At 45.8% G+C, this 26,242-nt stretch overlaps 1 protein-coding gene across 2 annotated transcripts in view; it reads left to right on the top strand.

The window, feature by feature from the left end:
- Positions 1-285: 285 nt before the first annotated feature.
- Eefsec (eukaryotic elongation factor, selenocysteine-tRNA specific) overlaps positions 286-26,242 on the top strand; it is a 199,766-nt gene continuing 173,809 nt past the window's right edge. The window contains exon 1 of one of the 2 annotated variants that reach the window (XM_021190399.1): positions 286-613. In XM_021190399.1, the coding sequence (XP_021046058.1) occupies positions 340-613 (274 nt within the window). In that variant the 5' untranslated portion in view covers positions 286-339. The remainder of the gene's footprint in view (positions 614-26,242) is intronic. The other variant, XR_003843273.1, reaches the window with a different exon arrangement.

Raw genomic sequence — 26,242 nt, 5'->3', positions numbered from 1 at the left:
AGGAAGGGATGTGTGGATGGACTGGGTGAGTGGAATGATGGAAGGAGGGAGGGAAGGAAGAATGGATGGATAGGTGGAAGGATGAATGTATGGAAGGAGAAATACCTAATCTCAGACCGGTGAGACTTTGTGGGGTGGGGAGTCGGATGACAACAATCCCAGGTAGCAGGCCGGCCCTTGTCCCGCCCTGTGTGCGCTCTGCCATAGGGCTGTGGGCGCCCGAGGGCGGAAGCTTCCGTGCCGGAACCGGCGCGCTCAGCGCGGGTTGCGGGGGGGTGCGGCTTAGCAGGCGGACCGCGGGGCCGGCGCTCAGGCGACGGCGTGAGAGGCAGCGGCGGGATGGCCGGCCGGCGGGTAAATGTGAATGTGGGCGTGCTGGGTCACATCGACAGCGGCAAAACAGCGCTAGCGCGCGCGCTGAGCACCACGGCCTCCACCGCTGCCTTCGACAAGCAGCCGCAGAGCCGCGAGCGCGGCATAACGCTCGACCTGGGCTTCTCCTGTTTTGTCGTGCCGCTGCCGGGGGCAGAACCCGGGACTAGCGACACGCTGCTGCAGGTCACACTGGTCGACTGCCCCGGGCACGCCTCCCTCATCCGGACCATCATTGGCGGTGAGCGCGGGCCGGGGCGGGAGCCGGGCTCGGGGTCCGAGCTCGCGGGATGGATGGCGGCTTGACAGCTTAGGCCTGGCCACCAGCCCGGAAGGCTGGTGGGCTCGAACTCCCAGCCCGCAGACGCGGACACAGTTCCCACCTTCACTGCCGTGCAGCGAGATGCTTTTCTAGAAAAGTGATCCAAAGAAACAAACCCTACAAAAAGGGTATATGCAAGTTTCAAAAAAAAAAAAAAAAAAAAAAAAAAAAAAAAAAAAAAAAAAAAAAAGAAAGAAAGAAAAAAGTCACCACGTACCTGTCCTTTGGTCTCCTGGTTCTCTGTCCCAAACACTGCTCTCAGTTTCCTGTGTATGGATGGTTTCAGGAAGCATACACAGAAACGCAGACAAGGTGCAGAAATGAAAGATCCTGGTTTTTTTTTTTTTTTTTTTTTCTTCTGTTTTAAAAATTGGGGTCGGATGGGGTAGTGGGTAGAGCCTAGTGCCTTGCTAAGAGGCAAGTGCTCTAGGCTCTCTCAGGATCTCATCCTACAGCCCCCTTTATACACAAACCATCACTGTCTGGAGACTATATCTACACATAAAGTCCCTTTGTACTTTTATACCAACATTTTCTTGACTGACCCTAGTGACTTTCCCAGAGTCCGCTGCTATTTATGCTGCAGTGAATAACTAGGCCAGAAGGTTTTGGGATGTGCACTAGTGTAACAGGATAAGTTATGTGTGAACTGGCTAAGGCAAAGGGCCTGCGTGTTTTCAGTCCTGATGGGCACTACTGAAATCTGCTCCTAGAATCTGTACCACTTAATTAGTCTTTAATTACAGGCCACTTAGGAATAGGCCATTATAAATAAAAGGTTTTGTAACCCTCCTTTCTTGCTCGGCGTGGCCCCTCCCATTCGTCTACAGGAAACACGTCTTTTTAAACTCCTTTTGCAAACTCATTTAACTACACTTAAGTCTAGGAACAGAACCCTATAACCTGTTTGTAAGCACCCAGCACAAAAGGAGGTGTGGCCCAGTCTACCTGCTGTAGCTCCAGTGACCCATTGCCCGCTTGCCCGCTTGCTTGCCCTGGGTTTCTTTCCAGCAGTGCGCTGTAAGCCTGGAAGCGTGTATATGGGGCAGGTGGGTCATTCCAGCTGGGTGATGAGTTACGTTCCTCCAGCTTTGTGGCCTTCCTTTCTCTGTGCTGCAGGCATTCTGAGACTGTTTCGCTGTTTCACTGAAGTGGAAATGGAGGCTTACCTGCCAGAGTCACACTCTGGCACAGTCTCTATTGAGACCAGGATTCACTCATTAAAGACTATCAAGGGCACACAGTAACCAAACAAACTAAACTGAAAACTCCCACTAAATTCTGACTGGTTGTATTCAAATCCATTTTAGGAAATGTACTCTAAGCTAGTGTAAATTGGAGATGGAACATGCAGGGTAGAAACTAGAAAGTGGAGTTGGCATGTCCCTCAGTGGTGGAGTTCCTGCTTAGCGTGCAGGGTGCACTAGGTTCCACCCACAGTATTGCAAAGAAAGAAAGAAAGAAAGAAAGAAAGAAAGAAAGAAAGAAAGAAAGAAAGAAAGAAAGAAAGAAAGGAAGAGAGAGAGACAGAGAGAGAGAGAGAAAGAAAGAAAAGAAAGAAAGAAAGAAAGAAAGAGAAAAAGAAAGAAAGAAGAAAGAAAGAAAGAAAGAAAGAAAGAAAGAAAGAAAGAAAGAAAGAAAGAGAAAGAAAGAAAGTTAGTTGAAGTTTTTTTCTGGAAAATACAGAATCTGACTTGTAATAACTTACAGTATTTCATCCTTATGATGGTGTGTAAATGTTACAAGTTCAGTAGAGTTTTGACCTTTCCTGGTTTGTGACATGGTTGGTTCTCATGACACTGAGCAGTGCAGCAATCTGCAGCTCCTAGTCAGCCCTGAGGTCCAGAGTGCAAGTCTCTGTGAACCCAACTCTGGTTGCTGAGCTGGCAGGTCCAGAGTTTCTGTGTATTCAGTGCATTTTTTAGCTTACTATATTTTGAACCTATAATAACGGTATTGGATATAGCCCAACTGTAAGAGGAGAAACATCTAAAATCTAGGCCAGGGCAGAAGGACAGACATTCTTTTAGAGATGTACAGAATTGGGTTCACAGTTTTTTTCCTTACTAGCTCTGTGCCCTTTGAACCTTGCTCTCGATCTTACGTCACTAGTGAATAATGGTGACTGTGTAGTTACTTTCTGGCATGGCTCTTCTCAAATATCTCACTTCTTGGACAAACTTTGCAGGAACCGTGTTTATTGTGTAGCTACTAAGGGAGGCAGCTAGTCAGCTGGATTGTCAAGGCCTGCCTGCCTCCTAAACTTAGACCCTTTCCATGTGCCCCAGTTTCCTGAATTCCTGCCCACTGCTTCCAATATGTACATTTACACAGAACCTTTGTGTGGCAAAAGCTTTAGCCAGGTGTATATGATCAAATGGCTTCAGCCCAAGCCATGGTGTTTTGATTGAGACTATACACCTGTACAAGGGGATTTATGCTCTTGTAGCCTGTTGTTGCTCTTCTTGCTTCATACCTTGAGAAAACTTTCCTTCCTAGTCTTACAATGTGTCCAGACCTCACTGGAGTGATAAGACCATTTTTCCTTAAGGAAAAGGGAAGATGGAGCTTTTCCTTTTGAAGGGAAGCATGCAGCTGCTTGAGTGCCTGCTCTGGCCCAGGCCTGTGGCCAGGACCTTGTGACTAGGCAGTGTCCTGTGGAGAAGCATCACTCTGGTTTTCAGGTGAGGAGACAAGCCTGGCCGGTTAAGTGCACAGGGCTGCTTCTAGAAGTCACCTCTCACTTGTGCACAGGGTCTATTTAATACCGTGCCTTGCCTTCCTGAACTGGCTACAGGCCAAATCTTGACAGTGCCTTTGGAATCCTGCCATTCACCCACTGCTGCCTGAACAGTGAGTGGGGTCATTTTCAGATCATGCTAGCCCTTGCTTCTAGATTCCCAGTACATTTTTGTTTGATTTGGTTTTTGAGGCAGGGTCTCTCTAACTCTGTTCTAACTGTTCTTGGTCTCACCAAGTAGTCCAGGCAAGCCTAGAACCCATAGAGATCCTCCTGTCTGCCTCCCAGGTGCTAGGATTAAAGGCTCGCACTATTGCTCTTGACTCCCCTGTACATTCTTGTATTTGGATTAGTCCAGCCTCTTTGTTCCAGGCTCAGTACCCAGGCTCTCCTTCCCTGGAGTCTCCTCATCAACTACTTTCCTATGTTTCTGACCTTCGGTCATGCTGTCGACTTTTCCACTCCTTAAATATGTCAACAGTTACTTTGCCCCTGCTGTTGCTTCTCGGTCTGCCAGACTCCTTGCTGCTGGTCTCAAGTCAGATGTCCCTTCATTAATGAGGCCTCCCTGACTCATTCTCTCTGATGTGTCTGTCCCCAGCCCTCACCCTCGAACTTTCCCATTTCCTCATGCTCCTTGGGTGTTGTGTCAGTTGTCCCTTGCTAGGTCCGGAGCTGTGTGAGAACAGAGGAGGATCTGACTCGCCAGTGTTCTCTGGTGCCTGTGCTGACAGCAGGCATCTGGCAGGTTCTTAGTAGGTTCTGAGGAAGGAAGAGCTATGTTCTTCTAATGGCCTAGCTGGCTGTGAGCAAGGGACAGGGTTAGGACAGGACTGACCTGTAATAAATGTATCCTGGTGTCAGCTCTTTCCTCGTCCAGGAGATGATAAGACAACACTGGCAAAGACACACTGTCATAGTCCGAGGGGTCTCTGGAGTTCTTTTCTTTTTTAAATTATTATTATTATTATATGTAAGTACACTGTAGCTGTCTTCAGACACTCCAGAAGAGGGAGTCAGATCTCATTAAGGATGGTTGTGAGCCACCATGTGGTTGCTGGGATTTGAACTCTGCACCTTTGGAAGAGCAGTCAGGTGCTCTTACCTGCTGAGCCATCTCACCAGCCCGTCTCTGGAGTTCTAACTCATGTAAGCTGGGCATGGATGCACCTGTCTAGCCACTCCTCAGTGGGCTGGAGGCAGAGGATTGCCTGAGCCCCGGAATTTGTGCCCAGCCTGGGTATCATGGTGAGGCTCTGTTTAAAAAAAAAAGCATTCCTCCCCCTTTGTTGGGGCACAGGATGTGGGCACATTTAAAAGAAGAGCTTCCCTAGAGCAGGGAACTGCCAGGTGAGGCTGCTTTGTCAGGTCTGAGCATGAGGCCCAGCAGGATGTCTTCATGGGATGTCACAGGTATGTTCAGGACAGTGACAGTCTAAACAGAGTTTGGACCTAGAGAGTGGTGGTAGGGGATTTCTCTTAAGGGCCTGGAGTACTTTGGAAGGCTGTTGTTTTGTAGATGTATGTGGCCAGCTGAGCTGTGGGTAGGAAGCTGCCCGTAGGGACTCCATGAGCAGAGGTGTGGTCTTCCTCTTATCCTGGGATCCTTTGATGACTGTGTCATCTGTTCTCAACCTCTTGGGGAGTCCAGTGACCCTTTCATGGGGGTTGCCCAAGGCCACCAGAAAACAGTTTTCTTACAATTCATAACAGTAAAATTGTAATTATGAAGAAGCAAAGAAAATAATTTTATGATTGGGGAGGGGTCACCACAACATGAGAACTGTATAAAGGTTTTCTTGCTAGTTTCTTAAGTTAAAGCCAGCTGTTTGATTCTATTCTCCAAGGTGAACTCTCCAGAAACAAGAATTCCTCTTTCACGAAAACTGGGCTTCTGGGCTGGGGAGATGACTCAGTGGTCAAGGGCATTCGCTGGCTTCTCTTCTAGATGACTCCAGTTCAATGCCAAGCAACCACATGGCAACTACAACCATAGGTCATAATTCCAATTCTAGGGGATCTGGCCCCTTCACACAGACATACAAATAGGCAAAACACCAATCATTGCTCTAAAATCAAATAAATTATTAAAAAAAGAAAAAACAAAAAACTGGATTTCATTGCCCCGAGGCTCAGATGCAGTGCCTGGTGGAGCTCTGGGTCAAAGGTGGTGACGCACGTGTCAGTTATTGAGTGCTGTCCTTCTGGTTGGTACGTTTGTTTTGTTACTGTTTTTTGTTTTTGTTTTTTAACTCTCACAGCTGCCCTAGAGAGGAAGGTGAAATTCGTATTTTATAGATGGAAAACTCCTGTACCTCAGAGAGAGAGGGGACGCAGTTACTGCTAGCCAAGTTTGAACTGAGTGCACGTGCCTCCACTGCCTTTGTCTGGCTTCCTCAGTGATAATGAAAAGTGTGCTGTCCACCGCACCCTCCTTCAGGGTGATATTTTTCTCAAATCCATTTTCCAGTATAAATCTCTCAGGGTTAGAACTTCAAAAAGATTAAACAATGTGTGTTTTAAAGACTTGGGTTGGGTAAGAGGTGTAAGACTCATCTTTAATCTAAGTCTATAGTAGGAGAGAAAAATGCTGGCCTCTTGGCTTAGCAATTTATAGTCTTCTGGTGGCTGCAAGGATTAACAGTGTTTGGTCTCTGAGTCTTTTGTTCTGGTTGTTTATGATGGGTCTCCAAGCCCTCCCATCTCATTCCCACTGTGTGAGGCAGGTCCTGCATGGCCAGGGCTTTCTCTGGACCACTCCCTAATAGGAATGCACAGGCGTTTGTATGTCTGACCCAGTCACTGCTCTTGGAGCCTAGGGGGCATTGTCTCTTACCTTTGAGACATTTTTCTTTGTAAAGCTTAGCTTTGTACGTATGTAAAGAAAACTTTACTTTTCTGGCTTTCTGTGCTCTCAATGCCCCAGGAATACACATTTTTGGCCCTTTGATTTGCTTTTCCAGGCTCGTCCCTTTAAGTCCCTCTGTATTCTGTGGACTTGTAAATGGAACAGGGTTTGTGTGTGCAAAAGAATACATACCATCAACCAAATTTCTCCCGTCGCCCTATTTAGTGCACTCTGGCCTTGAGGCGTGCACACCTAGGGCCAGAATGTTGCTTGGCATAAGCAGAGGGGGGTTGGATAGGGGCCTTGGCAGCCAGGGATGTGGGGGATGTTATTTTAGTGGGAAAAAAATGAAAAGACTTGTTGTTTTCCTTGCTTTTGGTCTTTCTGTGAGCATCTATCTGTGTAGGAATACATGTATGGCACTTACATGCTTGTATAACATTGAAGCTTATTAGGTGCTAGAAGGGGAAGTGCTTCCCTTAACACAGGCTTTGTCATCAGGCATTGGCTGGACCTTGACTCCTTATACTCTTTAATTTTCAGCAGTAACACACAAAAGACAGACAGACAGACAGACAGACAGACAGACAGACACACACACACACACATGCTCACACGCATATGGAAGATTCTGCTGTCTGGAACAGCCTTTGTGATGTCTTCTACTACCAGGTGATGCTGAGCCAACATGAGTTGCTCGCTTTCCCTTGCTTCAAAGGCTGGTCAGTAGGAAGTCCGCCTCTCTGCAGAGAGCTGCTATAGAAATACAAGTGCTTCTGTTGTGCCTGGTGCTTATCATTCTCTGACCCCACTTGATCTCCTTCCAAGCTGCAGTGCCTTTAGTGGTCTCCAGGAGACTCAAGTTGAGCTCCTCTATACCATTTTCCCTTGGAGCCGGACAGCGGGTGACTTTGCTTTGGTTGGGGTGACAGTGTAGGAGCGGCACAACATCAGACACAGTCTTGAGTTTAAATTAATGCAGAATATTTGAGCAGGAACCAACAGGAAAGAAAAATGGAAGCAGGTAGTCATATTTCATTCCGTTGGGGTACATTTTTCTTCTCATGGGGCTTGCCCTTGAGAATAAAACATATCAAATGTTAAATCAAAGAATATTTTTGTAGTCATGCTAGGAATAGAAAATAATGCAAAGACTTTGCCTTCTTGAGGCAAATATTTTGCTGGAAGGTTATAATCAAAGTCAGAAGGAAATTGTAGCCACAGCTTTGGTAAAGCTGTGATCACTTAAAATTAATTGCTTTTAAGCTTTTTGCTGAACGTCTCCTGTCTGCATCTGAGTAAGTGTCTCTGGGTTTTCCTTCAGAACCACTTCGTTCAGGCTAGGGTAAGATTTGGGCATGCATTTCGGAAGATATCAATGAAGCCCCAGGACCTAGCCCTTCTTGGTCATTCTTTTGTTCAGTGGAACCTCAGCCAGGCTGGGGCTGAGCCTTTCGTGATTCTCTGTTCCCTTCCCAGTAAGGGCTTTGGTAGCATGTAGAAGGTGATGCTGTCTCTAGCTCTGGCCTTCAGCTACCTTATAGTCCCAGTTCCAGGGATAGTGGGACTTTGGAGGAAGCCTCACGATAGGGCTGGGAACCAGTCTAAACTGAGCAACATACTGTCCTGTGCTGTTGGAAGGACCATATAGTACTGTATGGCTGGAAGCACCATGGGGTAGGAATGATGCCCGAGTCTTCTGTAGCTCTACCTGGCTTGCCTCACAGAAAGTACATGATGGTTTTTAAAAGCAGTTTAGTTCAGATAACGTGCAGTTCAGCATGCTTAGTGTTTTCCCATGTGTTTATGGAGTTGCATGGCTGTCTTCTACAAAGAGGCGTTGTGCTTGCTCACAGTCGGCTCTGCAGACCTGGGCAGCTGCCAGCCTCCTTCACAGCTCTGTAGATTTTAGACTCTGACAGAAATGGAATTATTTTGTGCCTGGCTTGGGTTTGGGACGTGCTTTGTAGTTATTGTTTTGAGAAAGGGTCTCACTGGGTAGCCCACGCTGGCCTTGAACTTATAGTGCTCCTGCTTCTGCCTCCCAGTTTCAAGCATGCTTTTTAAAGTTAACCCATACTGTGGCATGTAACTATACTTCATCTCTTCAAAAAATAAAATCTGTTTCTAATTGTGATAAAAAAGATACAATACTTGCTACCTTACTAAACCATTTAAGTTACTTCTTTCTGTGCCATACCTAACCTGTGGGGACCCCTCTCCTAGGGACTTCTAGTAAGAGAGGTTCAGATGGTGATGTCTTGTGGGGTTTTGGTCTTGTTGCTTTTTAAAAAAAAAATTTAAAGGTTGATTTATTTATTTAATATATGTGAATACACTGTTGCTGTATTCAGACACACCAGAAGAGGGCATCGGATCTTATTACAGATGGTTGTGAGCCACCATATGGTTGTTGGGAATTGAACTCAGGACCTCTGGAAGAGCAATCAGTGCTCTTAACCACTGAGCTATCTCTCCAGCCCTTTTTGTTTATTTTTAAGACAGATTCTCACTACATAGCTCTGACTGACCTGGAATTTACTATTTAGACCAGACTAGCCTTGAACTCACAGAGATCTGCTTTTCTCTGCCTCCCAAGTGCTAGGATTAAAGATGAATACCACTATGCCCAATTGTCTTAGTGTTTTTATCCATTCACTTTGGTTCTATGTGCACAGCTGTGCAGTGTTGTTTTGGATGTGAAGCCAGATACACACCTTGTGTATGTCTTCAAGGGTTTTGTGGTCAGGGGAGACAGGAGGAGTGGGATGGGCAGTTAAGATACAGTTATGTTGTAAGAGTCTTGATCAGGAGAACCTGTATCATGTGCTGTGATGTGTGAGTGTGTTGTGGCACAAGCAGGAAGGACCCACCCAACCCCCCATGGGGACCCAGAGCCAAGGCTAAACAGATGACCTGGAGATTTGCAGGCAGAATAGCCACAGAGAATAGCCTCAGCAAAGTGCTGGGGTGTGAGAGCAGGTGGATCTGGTGAGGAAGTGTGATGAGGTGCTAGGCCAGTCCAGGAAGGCTTCTGGGAGGAGGGGATATCTTGTTGTAACTTTGTTGGGTGATTGAGAGCTTACTGACAAGAGGGGGACAGTTCAGCTAGAGAACCCAGCATTCAGACAAACAAGGCAGGACTAGAACATGGAGTCATGAAAGAGGGAGAGAGAAACAGGTCCAGTGGCTAGAGGTTGGCTGGGATAGAGCTTAGGAGTTAGGTGTACTTTGTGGGAGAGAGTGTGTTTTAACCAAGGGTCCTTGTAGTGGTTTCTACAGGCGCCCCTCAAGTCTGAAAAAGAGTTCAGGTCACGTGGCTTTAGACCAAGTGTTCTGAATGTGCTCTTCCAACAGGAAGCAAGCAGGCAGGCAGGTGGCTGCAGGAGGAATACAGAGTTCTGGGGTGCTGGTATGGAATGCCAAGCAAGGCCACAGAGCTTCTGCCTCCCAGGAGAGGGTAATTATAGGTTAGGGGACACATCCTACCTTTTAGACACCATTCAAGACCCCAGACACTTACTGTAGTCTCAAAGCCTGTGTCAGGATGCCTTGGTGGTAAGCAGCTTGCTGTAGGTCTCAGCTGGTGAGAGCTGCCTCAAACTTCCCTAGCTTAGTTCCTGGCTGTGCTTTGTCCAGGATTGCAGTCACGCCATTGTCCATGTCCACATCAGGAGAAAGCCATAGCTCCTGGCCTATGAGATGGCTGGTCCCAAGCACAGGCTCTCTCAGCATCCTTCCCTGCACTGTTCACTATCTGTCCCTGCACTGTTCACCATCCTTCCCTGCACTGCTCACCATCCTTCCCTGCACTGCTCACCATCCTTCCCTGCACTGTTCACCATCTGTCCCTGCATTGTTCACCATCTGTCCCTGCACTGCTCACCATCCTTCCCTGCACTGTTCACTATCTGTCCCTGCACTGTTCACCATCCTTCCCTGCACTGCTCACCATCCTTCCCTGCACTGTTCACCATCCGTCCCTGCATTGTTCACCATTCTTCCCTGCACTGTTCACCATCTGTCCCTGCACTGCTCACCATCCTTCCCTGCACTGTTCACTATCTGTCCCTGCACTGCTCACCATCCTTCCCTGCACTGTTCACCATCCGTCCCTGCATTGTTCACCATCCTTCCCTGCACTGTTCACCATCTGTCCCTGCACTGTTCACCATCCTTCCCTGCACTGTTCACCATCTGTCCCTGCACTGTTCACCATTCTTCCCTGCACTGTTCACTATTCTTCCCTCACTGTTCACCATTCTTTCCTGCACTGTTCACCATTCTTTCCTGCACTGTTCACTATTCTTCCCTGCTCTGTTCACCATTCTTTCCTGCACTGTTCACCATTCTTTCCTGCACTGTTCACCATTCTTTCCTGCACTGTTCACCATTCTTCCCTGCACTGTTCACCATTCTTCCCTGCTCTGTTCACCATTCTTCCCTGCACTGTTCACCATTCTTTCCTGCACCGGTTGAGCATTGCTTCTTGTTAGTTGGGTCTTTCATTTCTTGTGCGGTGCAGTTAGGCTCCTGCTGCTTTGAAGTGGCCTCACTGGGTAGGAGGGAGGACTTAGCTAATGTGATGCTCCTCTTGGCAGCAGAAAAAAACAACTTTGCTGGTGAGATATGTTGGCTTTCCTTCTTTTGCTGTCACCGTATTGTGATGATGCTCTCTTTTCTTGAGGCCTTCAGGAAAACTAAAATGATTCCCTTTGTCTCTAACCTACTTCCCGAGGATATTTATTTGGCAGCACACACAGGTGCTACCTAAAGATAAACTTGACTTTTTTCTTTTAAAATCGGTGCAGGAAATGCACTGATGTTGCTCTGCTTAGTCGCAGAACCTGCCTGGCCTAGCCTTTGCTGTAGGTTTAAAGCCCAGGAGAGGTCAATGGCTGCTGCCCTTGGCTATCTGACTTTGACATTAGAGCTATAACTTCTCGTCTGCATTGCATTGTGACACTTGAAGACAGTCACTCTACTGTGGCCATTTTCAGGTGAGTCCTATTCTTTGCCTTTTTGACACAGGCACCAGAGGCCCTACTAGTATATGTGTCCTTCAGTATTTCCTATTCTGGAATGATGGCTTAGGGCAAGCTCAGGAATGGTCTGCAGAGCTCAGCTCTAGAGGTGAAAGAGTGGCCTAAGAAAGAAGGCTCTGTTTCTTTAACACTTCTGCCTGACACCTAGAGACTAGAAAAGCAGAGGTTGGCAGGGATTGGTGTCCAGCAGTGCTCCTTATTGCCGATGTCCCTTTACTGCAGAGCTTGACAACCTGTTGTGAAGGACAGCCATATTTCCAACAGAACTTCCTGTTGAATATTGTTGAAAGCTTACCAGTGACGAAGATAGGGGACATTTCAGCTAGAGACAAGTCAGACAAGACAGGACCAGAGCATGGAGTTCACAAAAGAGGAAGTGAGTAACAAACTCAGATAGCAATGTTCTGATTGGGTAGTCCAGTGGTGTGGCTGTGAGCTTTGGAGTATCTGTGTTAAGCCAGTGCTGCTGAGGCGTGGGGATACAATTTTTGTCTCAGTGCAGCTGACAGTGCAGCACTGGATGAACTGAGAAATGACTGGGTCTACATTCCTACACTGGATTAGGGTTGGTGTTCTCCCCTATGTGTGGTTTGGTACTAGGGGCTGTTATCTTCCTAGGAAAGAGCTTGGGGCTCTCTGCTTTCCTTGGTATTCCAGACTTGCTCATTAGTTGCTCTGCACATCTGCCAAGCCCCCTTCACCCTGTTTGCCTTCCTACTGGTGCTTCAAAGAATGGGCTATGAAATGACTCTCAGTCTTCCTTCTCCTCCTTTTCCTCACAGGAGTCACTTGCTGGCCTTGTACCTCTAGAAGTCCCATCAGTACAACTGCTGCTTAGGATAGGCTTCACCTAGCTCTAGACTGGATGAACTCAACTTCTCTTTACATAGCTTCGAGTCTGCAGCCAGGAGCTCTTCCTAGGTACCTTCTGTAGTTCCTTGCTTAAGTTTTCAGTTACTGTCCGAAAGCCCAAGCCCCTCATCATGACACGATGTGGTCCTTTCTGATAGATTCGCGTTTTCTCCCACTGGGACTGCATGACACACTTTGGATACCTCTGCGCAGACAGAGTATGCTCTCTGAGCCTGTGCCTTCTGATAACAAGTGCTTTTTGGGGAACCTCCTTGTCTCCCTCCCAGGCTGGACTGGGTAACTTCATTTATGATTTTCTGCACCCTGTGCATACTCTTAGGGATTTAATTTTTCCATCTCACTCATTTTGTATTTAGTGGGTAAACCTTCTGAGGGCTGGCTCTATTATCTTTTAACTTGGTCTTTAAGGGGATGGGATGGGACCTGGCCCAGTTTGAATAACTAATACTTATGTGTAGACACTCAGGAGTTATTGAATGAATGAATGATGGATGGATGAAGAGGAGGTCATTTCCTACTGCTTGCACCAAGCAGTCTTACGCTCGTGATGCTTTAAGGGACTGCCCAAAGTTCAACAGTGGAGGAAGCCTGCCTCGAGGTTAGACAAGTTAATCTTTCAATGGAAATTCAATCCTCACTTTTCATTTTCAGGCCACTTTGCGTAGCAAAGTAGTTTAACTCATAGCAGATTTCTGCCATGCTGATGGTTAATTTCACGGCCCACAGAGGGTCAGCACACTAATGCCGAGAACACGGCGACCTCAGTGTGGCTCGCCGCACACAGCGAGGGCCCAGCACCCCTGTCATTTTTTTAGAGTACCAGTATTCAAACATCCTTCAGCAGGCTGATTTTGAGTTAACAGGGGTGACCCTTTCAAGAACAGTTTTAAAAGCTATAGTGTAGATCCCTCCCAGGCAGTGTATTTTCCTTTCTCTATGAAGTTCAAAAGGGCTGCGTCATCTCAGGGTTTTGCCAGCAATCTTCAGCTTGACCCTGGTTGTTTAAATCTGCAGGAGGAAATTTGAACAAACTTGTACTTTGGTAATTCTTATGCCTTCATGAACCTTTAACCTTAAGGTTTCTTTCAGAGCCACTGGCTGCATTGTCACCCTCTGTCCCTGCTGAGGCTTTCAAAGGGCATTGTCTAGTATGTCTGTTTTCACTTTGCTACTGGCCTTCTTTTGAGGAAGGGTATTAATTCAGACCTGATTCTGAGGCAGAAGGGGAACTTTTAAACTTGCCCCAGAGCTCATGGATGGGGAAATGAGCATAATGCAAGCCCATGGTTGATGCTGGTGAAGGAGAGAGAGGCCTCCAGCTGTCTGGTGGGCAACCTCAGCTCTGTCACATCCTGTCTGACACCATGGCCAAAGAACTGATTGGCTCTGATAGGCAAGCCTGCTAAATGTAAGATCCCGGAATGCTAAGTTCTTAGGAATCTGGGAAGTCAGCAGTGAATATGGGGTTCAACTGATCACTATGAAGGATCACATACTAATGAATTTCCTGGGGTCAGCAAGAAGACTCCTCAAGTCTGAGGGAGAGCTCTGGTGCAGCTCTGCCCTGTCGCTGTTCAAGACTTGCTGATGCTTGTTCCATCCTGCCTCTCTCTCCTCCACCAGTTAGCCAGTTCACCGTCCACTAGTTTGTTTCCTCTCAATGTGACTGTGATGGTACTAGTACAAAGTCTTTGTGGGCGTTGCTGCTGGTTTCATGAATGTATGGTGATTGAGACCAGACCTTACTAGACCTTACTTGTCATGTGTCGTTTGAAGCAGGCTTGTGGGCTGCGAAAACTCCTTGCCTGACTTCTTGGCTTTATTTCTTTCCTTGGGCTTCTTAATATCCTAAAGGTAGGGCTAGGTGATCCTGAAGGTAGGGCTAGGTGATCTTATTCTGTGAGTTGGATGACACAGAGAGTTTCATCACCATGTTAATCAAGTTAATCAAGCTGGGAGGCAGGTATTAGGGGGTAACAAACCGTAAAGATCGTGAGTTATGGTCGGTACTGAGGACAGCACAGGACTGTTGGCTTTGGGGAATCCCCTCGCACCTTCCTGAGGCAGTAGGGTTGAAAGTAAATTCTGGAAAAGTTTGGGGCCTGTGACTGGTGAGTTGTGGATGGATACTACATGCCAGAGGAGCAATGCCTGCAGTGGCTCTGAGGAGGGCAGCTTGGGCTGGTCTGTAACGGGGAGAGGGGGCGGCAGGTAGTCATGGCTATCTTTGGACAGATATGCACACTTGGACTCTGTTAGCCCTGGTTTTGCTGGGGGACAAGCAATGGTATATTGTGATCCATGGACACAGAGACATTCACACTAGCCCTCTACAGGTGGGTGGCTGTACTAGGTTTTCTTTACTGGCTTTTATGTGTCCTTTGTCCTGCCTGTTTCTGTTACCAGGCCTCAGATTCATGTGGGTGTTTCCTACTCTTTTCTTAAATTCTTTTTTTTTTTTTTTTTGAGACAGGGTTTCTCTGTATAGCCCTGGCTGTCCTGGAACTCACTTGGTAGACCAGGCTGGCCTCGAACTCAGAAATCTGCCTGCCTCTGCCTCCCGAGTGCTGGGATTAAAGGCCTGTGCCACCAGGCCCAGCTCCTTTTCTTAAATTCTTAATTTTTTTTTTTTTTTTTTTTTTGTAGTATTGGAGAATCGAATCTCAGGCCTCATGTGTACTAGGTGAACACTCTATACTATTTTCCTGTTTTCCTGTAGTAGAGCAATGGGCTGAGGTGGAAATAGGGTTGGCAGGCAATTCTGGCATGGCAGTAGTTAGCCAGTTTCACTGTTCTGTAGTGTGACCAGTGGCACACTGGCATCTCAGGCTCCAGTCACAGGGTGGGAAGATAGCGGTCCTGAGTGGACAGTAGAGATGTCAAGTAAGGCATCCATCCAGTCACAGAGCTGGCCACACTTTGCTAGTCTCCTTGAGCATACTGCCCTTGATGTTCCCCACCACCCCTCCTGCAGGATGTCCTGGGTGAAAGGTAACTCACAGGGTCAGGAAGGGACAGGTTTTGCCTTTTCAGGGGACCTAAGGTTACTCTGGTTTGGTCTCCCGGCTGTGCCCGTGAGGTGGACGAGTGGGTGCCGACCTTCTGATGAGTTGTTGTTTAGAACAGAACTGCAACCTGACTTCAGAGAAGCCTGTTCCCCTGAGCTTGCTGCTGAGCAGGAGTTACTGGCCTTAAATTTGTGCACGTGTCTTCTGCCCTTTTCTTAAGTTCTTTGTGTTGTTTTTGTTGCCGTATTGGGAATTAAACCTAGGAACTGGCAAACACCCCGCCACTGAGCCACATCCCTAGTTCCCTTTTCTTAAAATAGGGGAATAGTAACTGACTTTAGAGCTCTCTTGAGATGCCAACTTGGTCTCCAGCAGATTGTGTCTGCTTTGGTGGAGTCACTAGAGCAACTGCACCTGAGGGATTCTTGTTCTTCTCTGGAACCTAATGGGTTTCCTTCCCTTGTGCAGATTTCTTAAGAAGTGCTACTTATTTATTAGTGCAAGTTCATCAGTCATTTCTAGAAGTTTTTTAAAGTGCATAATAAAAGTTCCCATGATAACCAGCAGCTTTTTGAAGAGTGTTTTCTAGGAACCATAAGAATCTATTGTATTAGGTCTGATTTCTCCAGCTGAGGCTTCCTTCTTCTTATCTTAAAATCTGCCTCAGAAGGCAATCTGGGGATGCGCAGCAAACACTCTGGTAACAGATGTGTGTCGTCCTCTTCCTGACAAGTCCCTAGACTGGGAGACCCAGCTCTACTCAGTAAGCCATCCACTAGGTGTGGGTAGACACGCCCTGTGCTGATTAGAGCTGTTTGGTGCACAAGAGGGCAGTGTTTGCTTGCAGTCTCAGACGGGTGATCATGTGCTGGTTCACAGGTCAGCATAGTTAGAATGACCTCAGATGTAGTCAAGACAAAATAAACTGTGAGTCAAGGCTGTGATGAGTTCTCATATATGCCTTTAAATACACAAGTCCTTCAAAACTTTGCTGCTTGTTAGCCTTCTTTTTCCTAAAAAGAAAAATATTGTTTCTTTCAATGTTTATTTTTAATTTTTTTTTAAATCAATGAAAATATGGTTGCAAGTCTTGTACGACACTAGCAGAGGTTACACAGTGTCACAGAAGCAAAACAATGGCTTCCTAATTAAAAACCAGATGGGCAGATTTTTGTTTGGAGCAAGAGGTCAAATGTATTTTCTCCCCTTTTCACATCAATGTAAAGATTATCTGCCTTAACTTTTGAAGAGTTTGAAGGTGTGTAGTCAGCAGTCCACTCTTTTTCTTTTATTCTGCCTTTCCCCGTAAGGTGGCTTCCCTGCATCCTGGTGTTCCCCATGTTCCCTGTGGTTGATTGACTAGGCCTCTTTTTTTTAAAATAAGGGTTTTCCCGTTTTCAGTTCTTCCATGGTACCCTTCTGCTGAAACTTTTGGACCAGCAGGATACATGCTGGAAAGCAGTTCTTGCCCCCAGATTTCGGCTTCTACAGAACTGGGAGCCCCTTCCTTTCCTCAGTCACCTCCTGATCTCAGGTGTTTTTAGTGTGTTGGTGCCACGCACTGATGAAATGCTACAGATGGCAGCTTGAGGAAACAAAAGGAGAAAAGGCATAAGATGGCCATAGCTTGTCTTGGCATCCCCATGGGAACCACCTGGACTTTTGAGCTGCCCATGTACCCCAGGTGGAGGCAGTTGTCTTGCATAGGACGACTGTATCAGGAGAATGCTCATAAAGCTCATGCACAGAGCAGAGGCTTGACTGGTATGAGTGTAAGACAGGAGGATAGAGACAAGGATAATAGCATTTTTGACTGGAGACAAGCCAGGTCTTCCCATATTGCTCATTTACTTGATGCCTTGATCATCTCTGCTGGTCTTAGTGAACATCACAACAAAGCATAGTGAGACCCAGATGCAAAGGGCTGTCTACCACTTCAGTCCCTTGACAGCAATCAAGGAGACAGGTAGTTCCAGGCTGAGCCCTGTATAGAATCAGATGTCTTCTTCTAGTCTTATGTAATCCAAAGGGAGTATGTCTGTAAGAGTGGTGCCACATAAGCAATGGGGGAGGAATATGACATCCCCTGTGGTCTTTAATTGATCTATGACTTCTAGTTTAAGTGTGAATGTGACAGCACTGAGTGGGTGGCCACCTCACAGGTTTTCCTGTGACCCACCTGACTTCTAGATAGGTCTGAGTCTGAAAGGAAGATTTTGCTGTGTCAGGTTTGTAAAAGAGGCTCACCAAACATTTTTTTCTAGGAACAGAATTTTTGAAAAATGCTGGAGCCTTTCGTTTACAAAAGAAGCTCATTTGTAAGGGGTGAGAAGTTGTTTTTGTGTGGCCCTGGGTGGCTTTGTCCTTTCACTTCCATAGTAGGGCTGGCAATTGGGAATAAGACCCATGTTCTGGGTGGTCATTTCCAGACAGGCTGTGTGTTTGTTCAGTCTCTGTCAACTCAGAATGGAGCAAAATGAGTGAGACCCCTGCAACAAGCAGTATGTGGGCACCAGAGACACATGCTGACAGAGATAGAGTGTATCTGTGAGAGGATGGTCTGCGTGCTGTTCTGTCTGGGATGTAGATAGAGTCATTGTTCTGACGAGTTCCTTATACTAGAGTTCCCTCCACAAGCATTACTTGTGGTCCCCTCTTGTGTTTTGATCAACAAATAGATTGTGCAATTTTGAGACAGTTTTCTGTTTGGGTCTTGAGGTCAGTCAACTTTCTTGTGTTTGCCCCACTCTGTAAGCTTTGCATGTTGTGCCTTAAGCATTGCAACCTGTTAGGAGTGTAGGGAAGACAGGTCTACTTCTAGATCTTCATAGGGAACTAAGAGGTGTGTAGGCAGTGAATTATATCAAATTATGCACATGAAGCGCAAAGACCTTAAGTGGAAATCTTGGACAAGCCATCCTGTGATCACATAAATGAGCCTTCCCTAATCTTGCTTTCTTTACCAGATGAGGGGACATACCCTGGGTGTATGTGAGAGTTAGCAGTAGCAACTGGGATACCAGTAAATGGATGCTGACCTCTCGGACCCTGTCACTGTTGGAGGCCTGCAGGGTTTAGCATCAAGATATAGCTGCCTTTTAGGGTCCTTGGGACAGTCAGACATTCTTTCCCTCAGCACTGCTGGCATCAGGAAAGAACATTTAATTTATGCAAGAATGATGTTTCAGAGAAGGAAATGAAATTCTTATTTTTTTAAGGTGAGGAAGAGGAAGGGAGAATACTTCCCTGCTTTCCCTGGTGATCAAACAGTATGGAGAACACATGGCTTTTTCCCATCTGAGGTTGGCATCCACTCTTTTTCTCCTCTTCTCCTTTTCCTCTCTCTCTAGTCTCCTGCATTTCCCCTGCTTACCCTCTCCTCCCTCTTTTCCTGCTGCCCTATAGAGACCCTGCTTTTGTCTAAGCTAGTCCCAGGGAACTCAGTGTCATATTCTGCAGATTCCCTGATGCTGGGGTGTTTTGTGTGGTCTCGTATCTCCTTTCCAGCAAATATGGTGGCTTTTAAGGGCCCTGCCAGGTGCTCGCCATGTTCTGCCTTGGCTTGTACAAAGTGCTGCTTGTTGCTTTTGGAGTGTGCTCTTACAGTTCTTCATGGAGTAGCCAGGACAGTGCATGGTTACAGGGTGATGTCAGAGTTGGTGAGCTTTGGGGTAGGCTGGATGTGATGGGCTTTACCTCTGGGTAAAGCAGGCCGGGGGTTCTGGGCCAGGTGGAGGCTCTCTGGAAGAATTGATCAAATTCAAAGTTGCTTGCCATTTAATGAGTCCCAGGTATATGAGCTCTGCCAGCCCAACACATGCAGGCTCTGGAAAGCCTGAAGGAAAAGACATGGTCCTGTTTGGAGAAACGCCTTCTGCAGAGGGAAGCTTGCCAGGTCTTTCTTTCCTCAAAAGGAGGGAGGGGAACTGTATCAGTTGGGAGCTCCTGTTGGGACACACAGTTCAGCCTTGGCACTGGCCCAGGTCTGTGCCCTTCCTTGCTCTGCTCTTGCTGTGCTTACTTAACAGAACTAAGCTCTCAACCTCAGTTTTCTTGTCTTCAAAACGGGAGAATAATTGTGTGTGTGTGTGTGTGTGTGTGTGTGTGTAGAATCCCATAAGTAAAGCTGTACATAGAGCTTATCTAACTCAGTAAATTTATGACAGGTATAATTTGGTTTTAAAATCCTATCAGAGTATACATATAAAAATAAATCTTGTCAGAAACCCCCCCCCCCTGTCCTTTGGTAGGAGGTGTGCTAGATAAGCAGCATTTGATGCCATGTATAATATACACAGGCTTGTCTCTGCCTGAGACTAAATTAACACACTTGACTTCACCAGTGTGGTTGGAGTATAGAGGAAGGCCGTGGTGGTGAAAGGTGATATAACAGAAGGACGAAGAGACACATGGACTGTAGGTGTGTGAAAAAGCAGTGCTTGGTCTCTGGAGAGGCCAATCTGCAGGGATCCATGACCTATGTTGTTTGGAAGCCTATAGGCTCTGGTCATGGAAATGTGTGATGCAAGGAACAGAGCCTTTCTTAAAAAACTTATATCTGACACCAAGGAAGAGATTCCACAGAACAGCACAGAGAAACATAAAGGCAGCTGGTGGAGTTGACAGGCTTGAGGCCAAGAGCCAGCCAGGGAAATGGAATTTGAGTCCTGGTTTCAGTGTTTGTTAGTTGTATGATCTGAAGTCGATTACTAACTTCTTTGGGCCTCAACTTCCTGGTCTTCAAAATCAAGAAAAAACCATTTTGAGGATGAGAAGACATATATCTAGTATACAGTATTCGGGGAGTAAACATAATTGTAGCCCCTGCTGCTCTTTTCATTACTATGATAAGGCTTTCCAGCCTCCTGGGACTGCCCATCGCCAGCTATAAGCCCATGTTTCTCCAAAACCCTATGGTTTTTTTCCTGTAGTATAAATGAGTGCACTGAACCGTACATAGGTCATTCTTGCAGACAGACTTATAAATGAATTTATATGAACAAATTTTGGAAATCTATTTTTCTCTTGATTTGCTATTTTAAAACCAGGTGTTTTTTTTGTTTTGTTTTGTTTTGTTTGGTTTTTTTTTTTTTTTTTTTTTTTTTTTTTCGAGACAGGGTTTCTCTGTGTAGCCCTTAAGATCCTAAAGTAGGCCAGTGTTTGTAAGTCTGGTGAGGGTGAGGGTTTCATAAAGCTTTGGGATATTTTTCTAAAAGACTNTTTTTTTTTTTTTTTTTTTTTTTTTTTTTTAGAAGCCCTTAATAGCTTAATATATAAGATCCTAAAGTAGGCCAGTGTTTGTAAGTCTGGTGAGGGTGAGGGTTTCATAAAGCTTTGGGATATTTTTCTAAAAGACTGCTTCAATTAGGGAATGTCCCCTCCTCCATGTTGCTGTTGATTTGGGGGACGTACTCATGTCCAGATGCATCAAATATAAAAGATGAATTTTAAAGCTTTTAACTATCACAAAGCATCCAACCTTTATAGGGGTTTTAAAGGCCTTGATGACATTCAGTTGCCCACATTTGCATGTCTGTGAAGATTTTTGACAATGAGGATGGTAAGGAACGTTTTAGGGATGGCAGGAGCTCCTATCAGTTCATCAGATTCTGGAGAACCTCCCACGCGCTTTACTCTTGCAGTCTGCCACTTGCTTAAACAGGGCAGAAAGTCAGTGGGTTTAAAGTGTCTTTACAATTAGAAAGGCATATTTTTTTTTGTCAATTTGTCTTGTAAGACAGGCATATATATATATATATATATATGTGAACTGTGAAAGGGCAGCGCAGACTGTGGGCTAGTGTGTACATACACATACAGGAGAAACTGAGCAAAACACAGTACAGCCTCTGAAGCTGCTCCAAATTAGTCCTGGAGTCCAGACTCATGGGCCGGGTCTTCCCCACGAAGGTTTTATTATTTTGGAGGCATGGCTTTCTAAATCATCTCAAAGCATTTGCCTTTTTGGGGGAGATTTAAAATATACAAGTCATTTTATTTCCCCACAATGAAGTGACACTTTGCTGAAAAGATTCCCATCACACAAAGTGAAACTGGAAGTTGTTGGGATAAGTAGCCTGGACCCTGGTGCTGAGAACTGCAGTTTATCCTCCCTAGCAATCCACACCAGCCTGGGATTCCTAGACGACAGCCAAATTTCCTGCTATGTGTTTAGCTCCAAACTTGGTATATGGTGAAGTTTCTAAATGAAATGTCTTTGTGGAAACAAAAATGGATAGACGGTGAAATCCAAGTAACAAAATGGCATGTGTAGATCATTGGTTCAGAAATTCATGTCGAATCTCTATAGTTCTAACAGAATTCAGATGGATTTTTTTTCCTTGGGCTGTCAAAACCTTGCTGTTGTACAGCAGACCCACAACTCCTCTGTTTGTGACAGCATTATAATTCACCAGTCCCTCTTGGTACTGTACGTGTTATTGTATGCTGGTAGTTCTGTTGTTACACGCTTTGGATGGTTGTGTGATTATTGTGTTGTGTAGCTGAGCAGGGAAGCTAGGATTTTACATACATTTCTAGGCATTTTTGCTGGAACACAGGCAAGTAAGATGCTTGTTTTTACATGCTAGATAGGGTGGGAGTCACAGCTTTAATTTTTAAGTGTCCTTTTGAAATAAAAGTCCAATATGGTTTTAGTTTTTGGAATGATGCAGATTGTACTGAAGCTGTGTCTTCTTCCAAGGTGGACAAAATATGTTCTGTGTGTAGAAATGTGAGCTGCTGCCTGCATCAGGGGGAAGGGAGAGAGGAAGCTGTTTGTAAAACTACTTAAAATAAATTTGAGGGGTCAAACATGGAGCACGGTCACTAAAGGGAAAGGAAAAAATGCCTTGGGTCAGTTGCACTGGAATAGCACAGGCATTCACACTGGCTACAGGGCTGTGTGCTTCTTGCTAATAAGATACAATTGGAGTAGATAATATTTGAATATCTATGGCTAGATCTCACTGCCTCTGTATCAGAGAAATTAACCTAAAGGGCCATGTTTTAAAAGTTAGGGTTCAGGGGAACAGATGTCATGTGGAAGAGAGATGGCAGGCTCTTTTCCTCCTTGTGGGAACTTGCTTAGTCCCAGCCTTCTAAGTGGCATCTAGTGTCAGATGTAACGAGCTATGGCTCAGGCAGAAGGCAGGCTTGCGTTAGCATTTTATTTAAAAGCGATCGGTACTTTTAAATTAAACATGCAAAGTTATCTTGGTGAGGCATTGAGGCTGCTGGGTTATCGAATTTGGCTCTCAGTTTAGCCAGTTCAGCAGGGGTGGGAGTAGGATCTAAAGCAATTAATATGCAAGCACACTTGAGTCAGCAAGGTGGTAGGTTACTGTCTTATCAGGGGCCGAGAGAATCTTTCTCAAAATTTATACCTTTTTTGTAGTTAGATTAAAAATTTATTGTTTGAGATTCATATTTGAAGTTAGGTGCCAGATTTTAGCCAATAAAGCAGGTGGGAGGAGAAACACCTTCTATCTAATGCTTGTGTAATACTGAGCATGGAGAAGACCTGATACTCAGGTTATTTATGGTTTTTCCCTCTTTATTCACATTGTTTGGGTGGAAATTTTATTGTTGTTGAAAAGTACTCACTGAGCTAGCTGATTAGAATAGTTGTGGTGAGACCAAGCCTTAAAAAGACAAACTGAGGCAGCAAAGAGATGGCTCAGCAGGTAAAGGTGCCTGCCACAGAGCCTGAGTGAGAGCTCTAGGATGCACATGGTGGCTGGAGACATCTGACTCCCACATTGTGCTCTAACCTCCAGATGTGTGCTATGGATGGCTTGTGTGCAAACACACATATACATACACAATAAATAAGTACGTGCAATATATTTATAAAGTAGCAAGTTTAAAAGGACTTGAATACTGGGCTGAGCCCTGTGTGCCCTATAAGGCTCCCTTTACCCCCTCCACACACAGACAGCCAGAGCTCACCCACCTGCTCTACCCACATGATAATACTTGAGGCATGCCATGCGTTTTTTTCGTTGTACACGGTGGCTGCGATGCAGTGTGGGGAGAGGGCCCACTTCATCCCGTTTCTTGCTTTTAGACAGGGAAAATAAAATCTTATGTATGCAGAGATCCAGCACTACTGCAGCCTGTGAAATGTTGCTTAACTCTAGCACACAACACTGACCTCTAAAAATCAGATGTGACTTAAAAAGGAGCAAGTCAGAGTATAGCTCTTTGTTCTGTGTGTTTGGGGTAACCACAACAGAGGGCCAGGTTTTCCCAGCAAAGCACACAAGAGGAAATACGTGGATACCCTCCTCTTGGAGGCTTAGCCTGGATCATTGGCTTAAATTCAGGAATTCGGGGGTTTGGGGTGGTAGTACCCTTTGGTAAGAAGGATAGAGCGCTTGCTGCTTCAGGACATGGCCCTGGGATGCATGGCCGAATGACCTTGTCTTTTGGAAGGTGACACAGGGACTTAGCCTGGGCGTGAGTGGGTGTGTGGCTGGCTTCCTCGAAAAGGGTCTCCAGGGTTTCCTGTGGAGCTGTGCGTTGTCCATCCAGTGCCACAGCCCTTGTACTTCAGATGAAGGATAAAATACTTGGGAGAATAGCTTTCATTGTTCCCATTCCCAAACCCCTTTCTGTATGTGGAGAGCTTTCTGAGTTTGTCTGTTTGTTTTCTGTCCTCCCATCTCGACCCACAGCCTGTGCCGACATTCTTTGGAGCAGATCACATGCTCCTGGCAAGCAGTGGGCATTCTGAACTCTTTTTGTGTTTCCAGCCATGGTCCTCAGTTCTCTAGGGAGACCTCGAGCCTCCATTCTGACTTAGGAGAGAACCAAACCAAAACAAGAAGCCTTGACATAAACTGGAAGTAAAACTTGGCAGCAACCAGCTCAGACTACGATAAGGGGTTTTGAAGTGTCTCCTTTGAAGGGTCTTTCTTGTTGGAGAACCACTCACTGCTGCTCCACAGCTGGGGTGGGGGCAGGAAAGAGGCCTCAGGACTCTTAGTCTAGGGTTTTCAAATTCAGAGATGCACAAGGAATAAGAAAGAGAATGCAGGCAGGCAGCTCAGGGGACTCAACACTTAAGGACTTTCTTTCCTGGGCAATGGTGCCCAAATTGCACTGTGGACAGCAGCAGGCCACTGAAGCCATTGTTCACTGTCTGTTAATGTCACCACAGACTCTAGGAGGATAAATGTGTTTCTCTCTTGATCAAAAGAAGAAAAACGTAGTAGAAAAAGTAGTAATAAAAAAGAGACCCATCCAAAGTGAGTTTGTTTGTAACTGTTAGGTTGTTAGGTAATAAGTGTAGATGTTTGGCAATTCAGGTATACTGACAGTGGATATAAAGAGAAAGTTTTGTCTTCCTGTCTTGGAGCCCTAGGCTCCTAATTTTCCCTTGCCAGGTATGCACATTAAGTGCATGGTTCTGGTAAGTTTGAGGCGGTGCACCTCAGTGGGCAGTAACAGCAGCAGCAGCTGGCATCTCTGTAATGACACTGTTATCACTGTAGATGCCCTGTGAAGTATCATTTGCTGCGCATAATAGAGCATCTTTCTCCTTGTGCACCGTTTTGAGCAAACTCCATGGTCCTCTTCTGCATGCAGAGCCCCTGTGCAGACACCTTTGACCTTTTTCTCAGAGAAGCCAAAGGGCTCCTACCATATACTACTTCTAGCAGAGACCCTGGCAACTTCTAGACAGCTGCTGAGGGAGGCTGGTCACTGATTATATATATATATATATATATATATATATATATATGTGTGTGTGTGTGTGTATACATAATTATATTATGTATAATATATATAATGTATAATATATATGCATATATATGTGTGTGTATATGTGTGTGTGTGTGTATGAGAATGTGTGTGTGTGTGTGTGTGTGTGTGTGTGTGTGTATGAGAATGATCTGAGCCATATTGGGCACATGATGCAAGCTTCCTGAGAGTTTTAGGGTGAGCTGAGTAAGCAAGGTGCTCAGGGTCTACCTGTGGGGACAGGAAGTAGCAGGGTGACCATACCTGCCAGTTTTCACTGCTGACCTGTTTTTCTCATCTGGCCCTTAGAACCTCTGATCAGTCAAAGTGCCTACCTTCTAACTGGAATGTCACTTGAAATCTGAAAAATGGGACTACTTCCCCCACCCCACCCCCAGCTCGGAGTCTCACGGGTGAGCCCCAGGTTGTCCGCTCCAGAGGAGATTGCTCTGTCTATTCAGAGCTGATAGTGCATGCCAGTGCTCTCTCCCCAGTAGGTCTGAAAACCTACCCAGAAAGATTAGTGAGTAAAGTGCTGTGTTGAATAGAAACCTGATGTGGGGCTGGGCTGGGCTCTCCACTGTAGGGCAAAGCTTTGCCTAGTGTGAGCAAAGCTGGCTTCCATTCCCAGCACCATACAGGGAAGGACAGGAGAAAATGAAACATTACTGAGAGGAAGATCCCTCATCTCTGCTGCTCTGGGCAGCAGTATTGTCTGTTTCACTCTAGCACCAGGGTGTCAAGCCCCTCACATGGCACCCAGCAAACCCTCAGTGTGATGTTATTGGCATTATTATTATTATTAGTTATTAATTTGACTCATCCATAGACTACAAGGGAGAGATTTGAGTTTTTCACACATTCATAAGACAGCCTGGAGTAAAGTCACTTTCTAACCCTTTGTGAGAAGTAGTCATGTGGAACATTATGGGAAGTGGGATTGGTGGAGGTGCCTTCTGGGGTTAAGATGCTTCTGCATTGCTGGAGGGCACGGAGCCTGCTGTGGGAGCAGTGGTCTACTCCTGCTTCGTGGAGCTCTCAACACTTCCTTTTTTTCTTAAGAGGTATGCTTTTTGTTGTTGTAAGATTTATTTTATTTTGTGTGTATGAGTGTTTAGTCCTCATGTATGTATGTACACCATGTGTTTGCCTTGTGTCTGTAGAGGCCAGAAGAGGGCATTGGAGTCCCTGGAACTAGAGTTAAGGGTGGGTATCAGTCATCATGTGGGTGCTGGGAGAGGAATCTGGATCCTTTGCAAGAGAAGCCAGTGCTCTTAATCTTTGAGC

The sequence above is a fragment of the Mus pahari genome, chromosome 2, assembly GCF_900095145.1.
Source record: "Mus pahari chromosome 2, PAHARI_EIJ_v1.1, whole genome shotgun sequence".
Taxonomy (NCBI): Eukaryota; Metazoa; Chordata; class Mammalia; order Rodentia; family Muridae; genus Mus; species Mus pahari.
The sequence above is the reverse complement of the archived record's forward strand: the minus strand, read 5'-3'. Positions and strand labels throughout refer to the sequence as shown.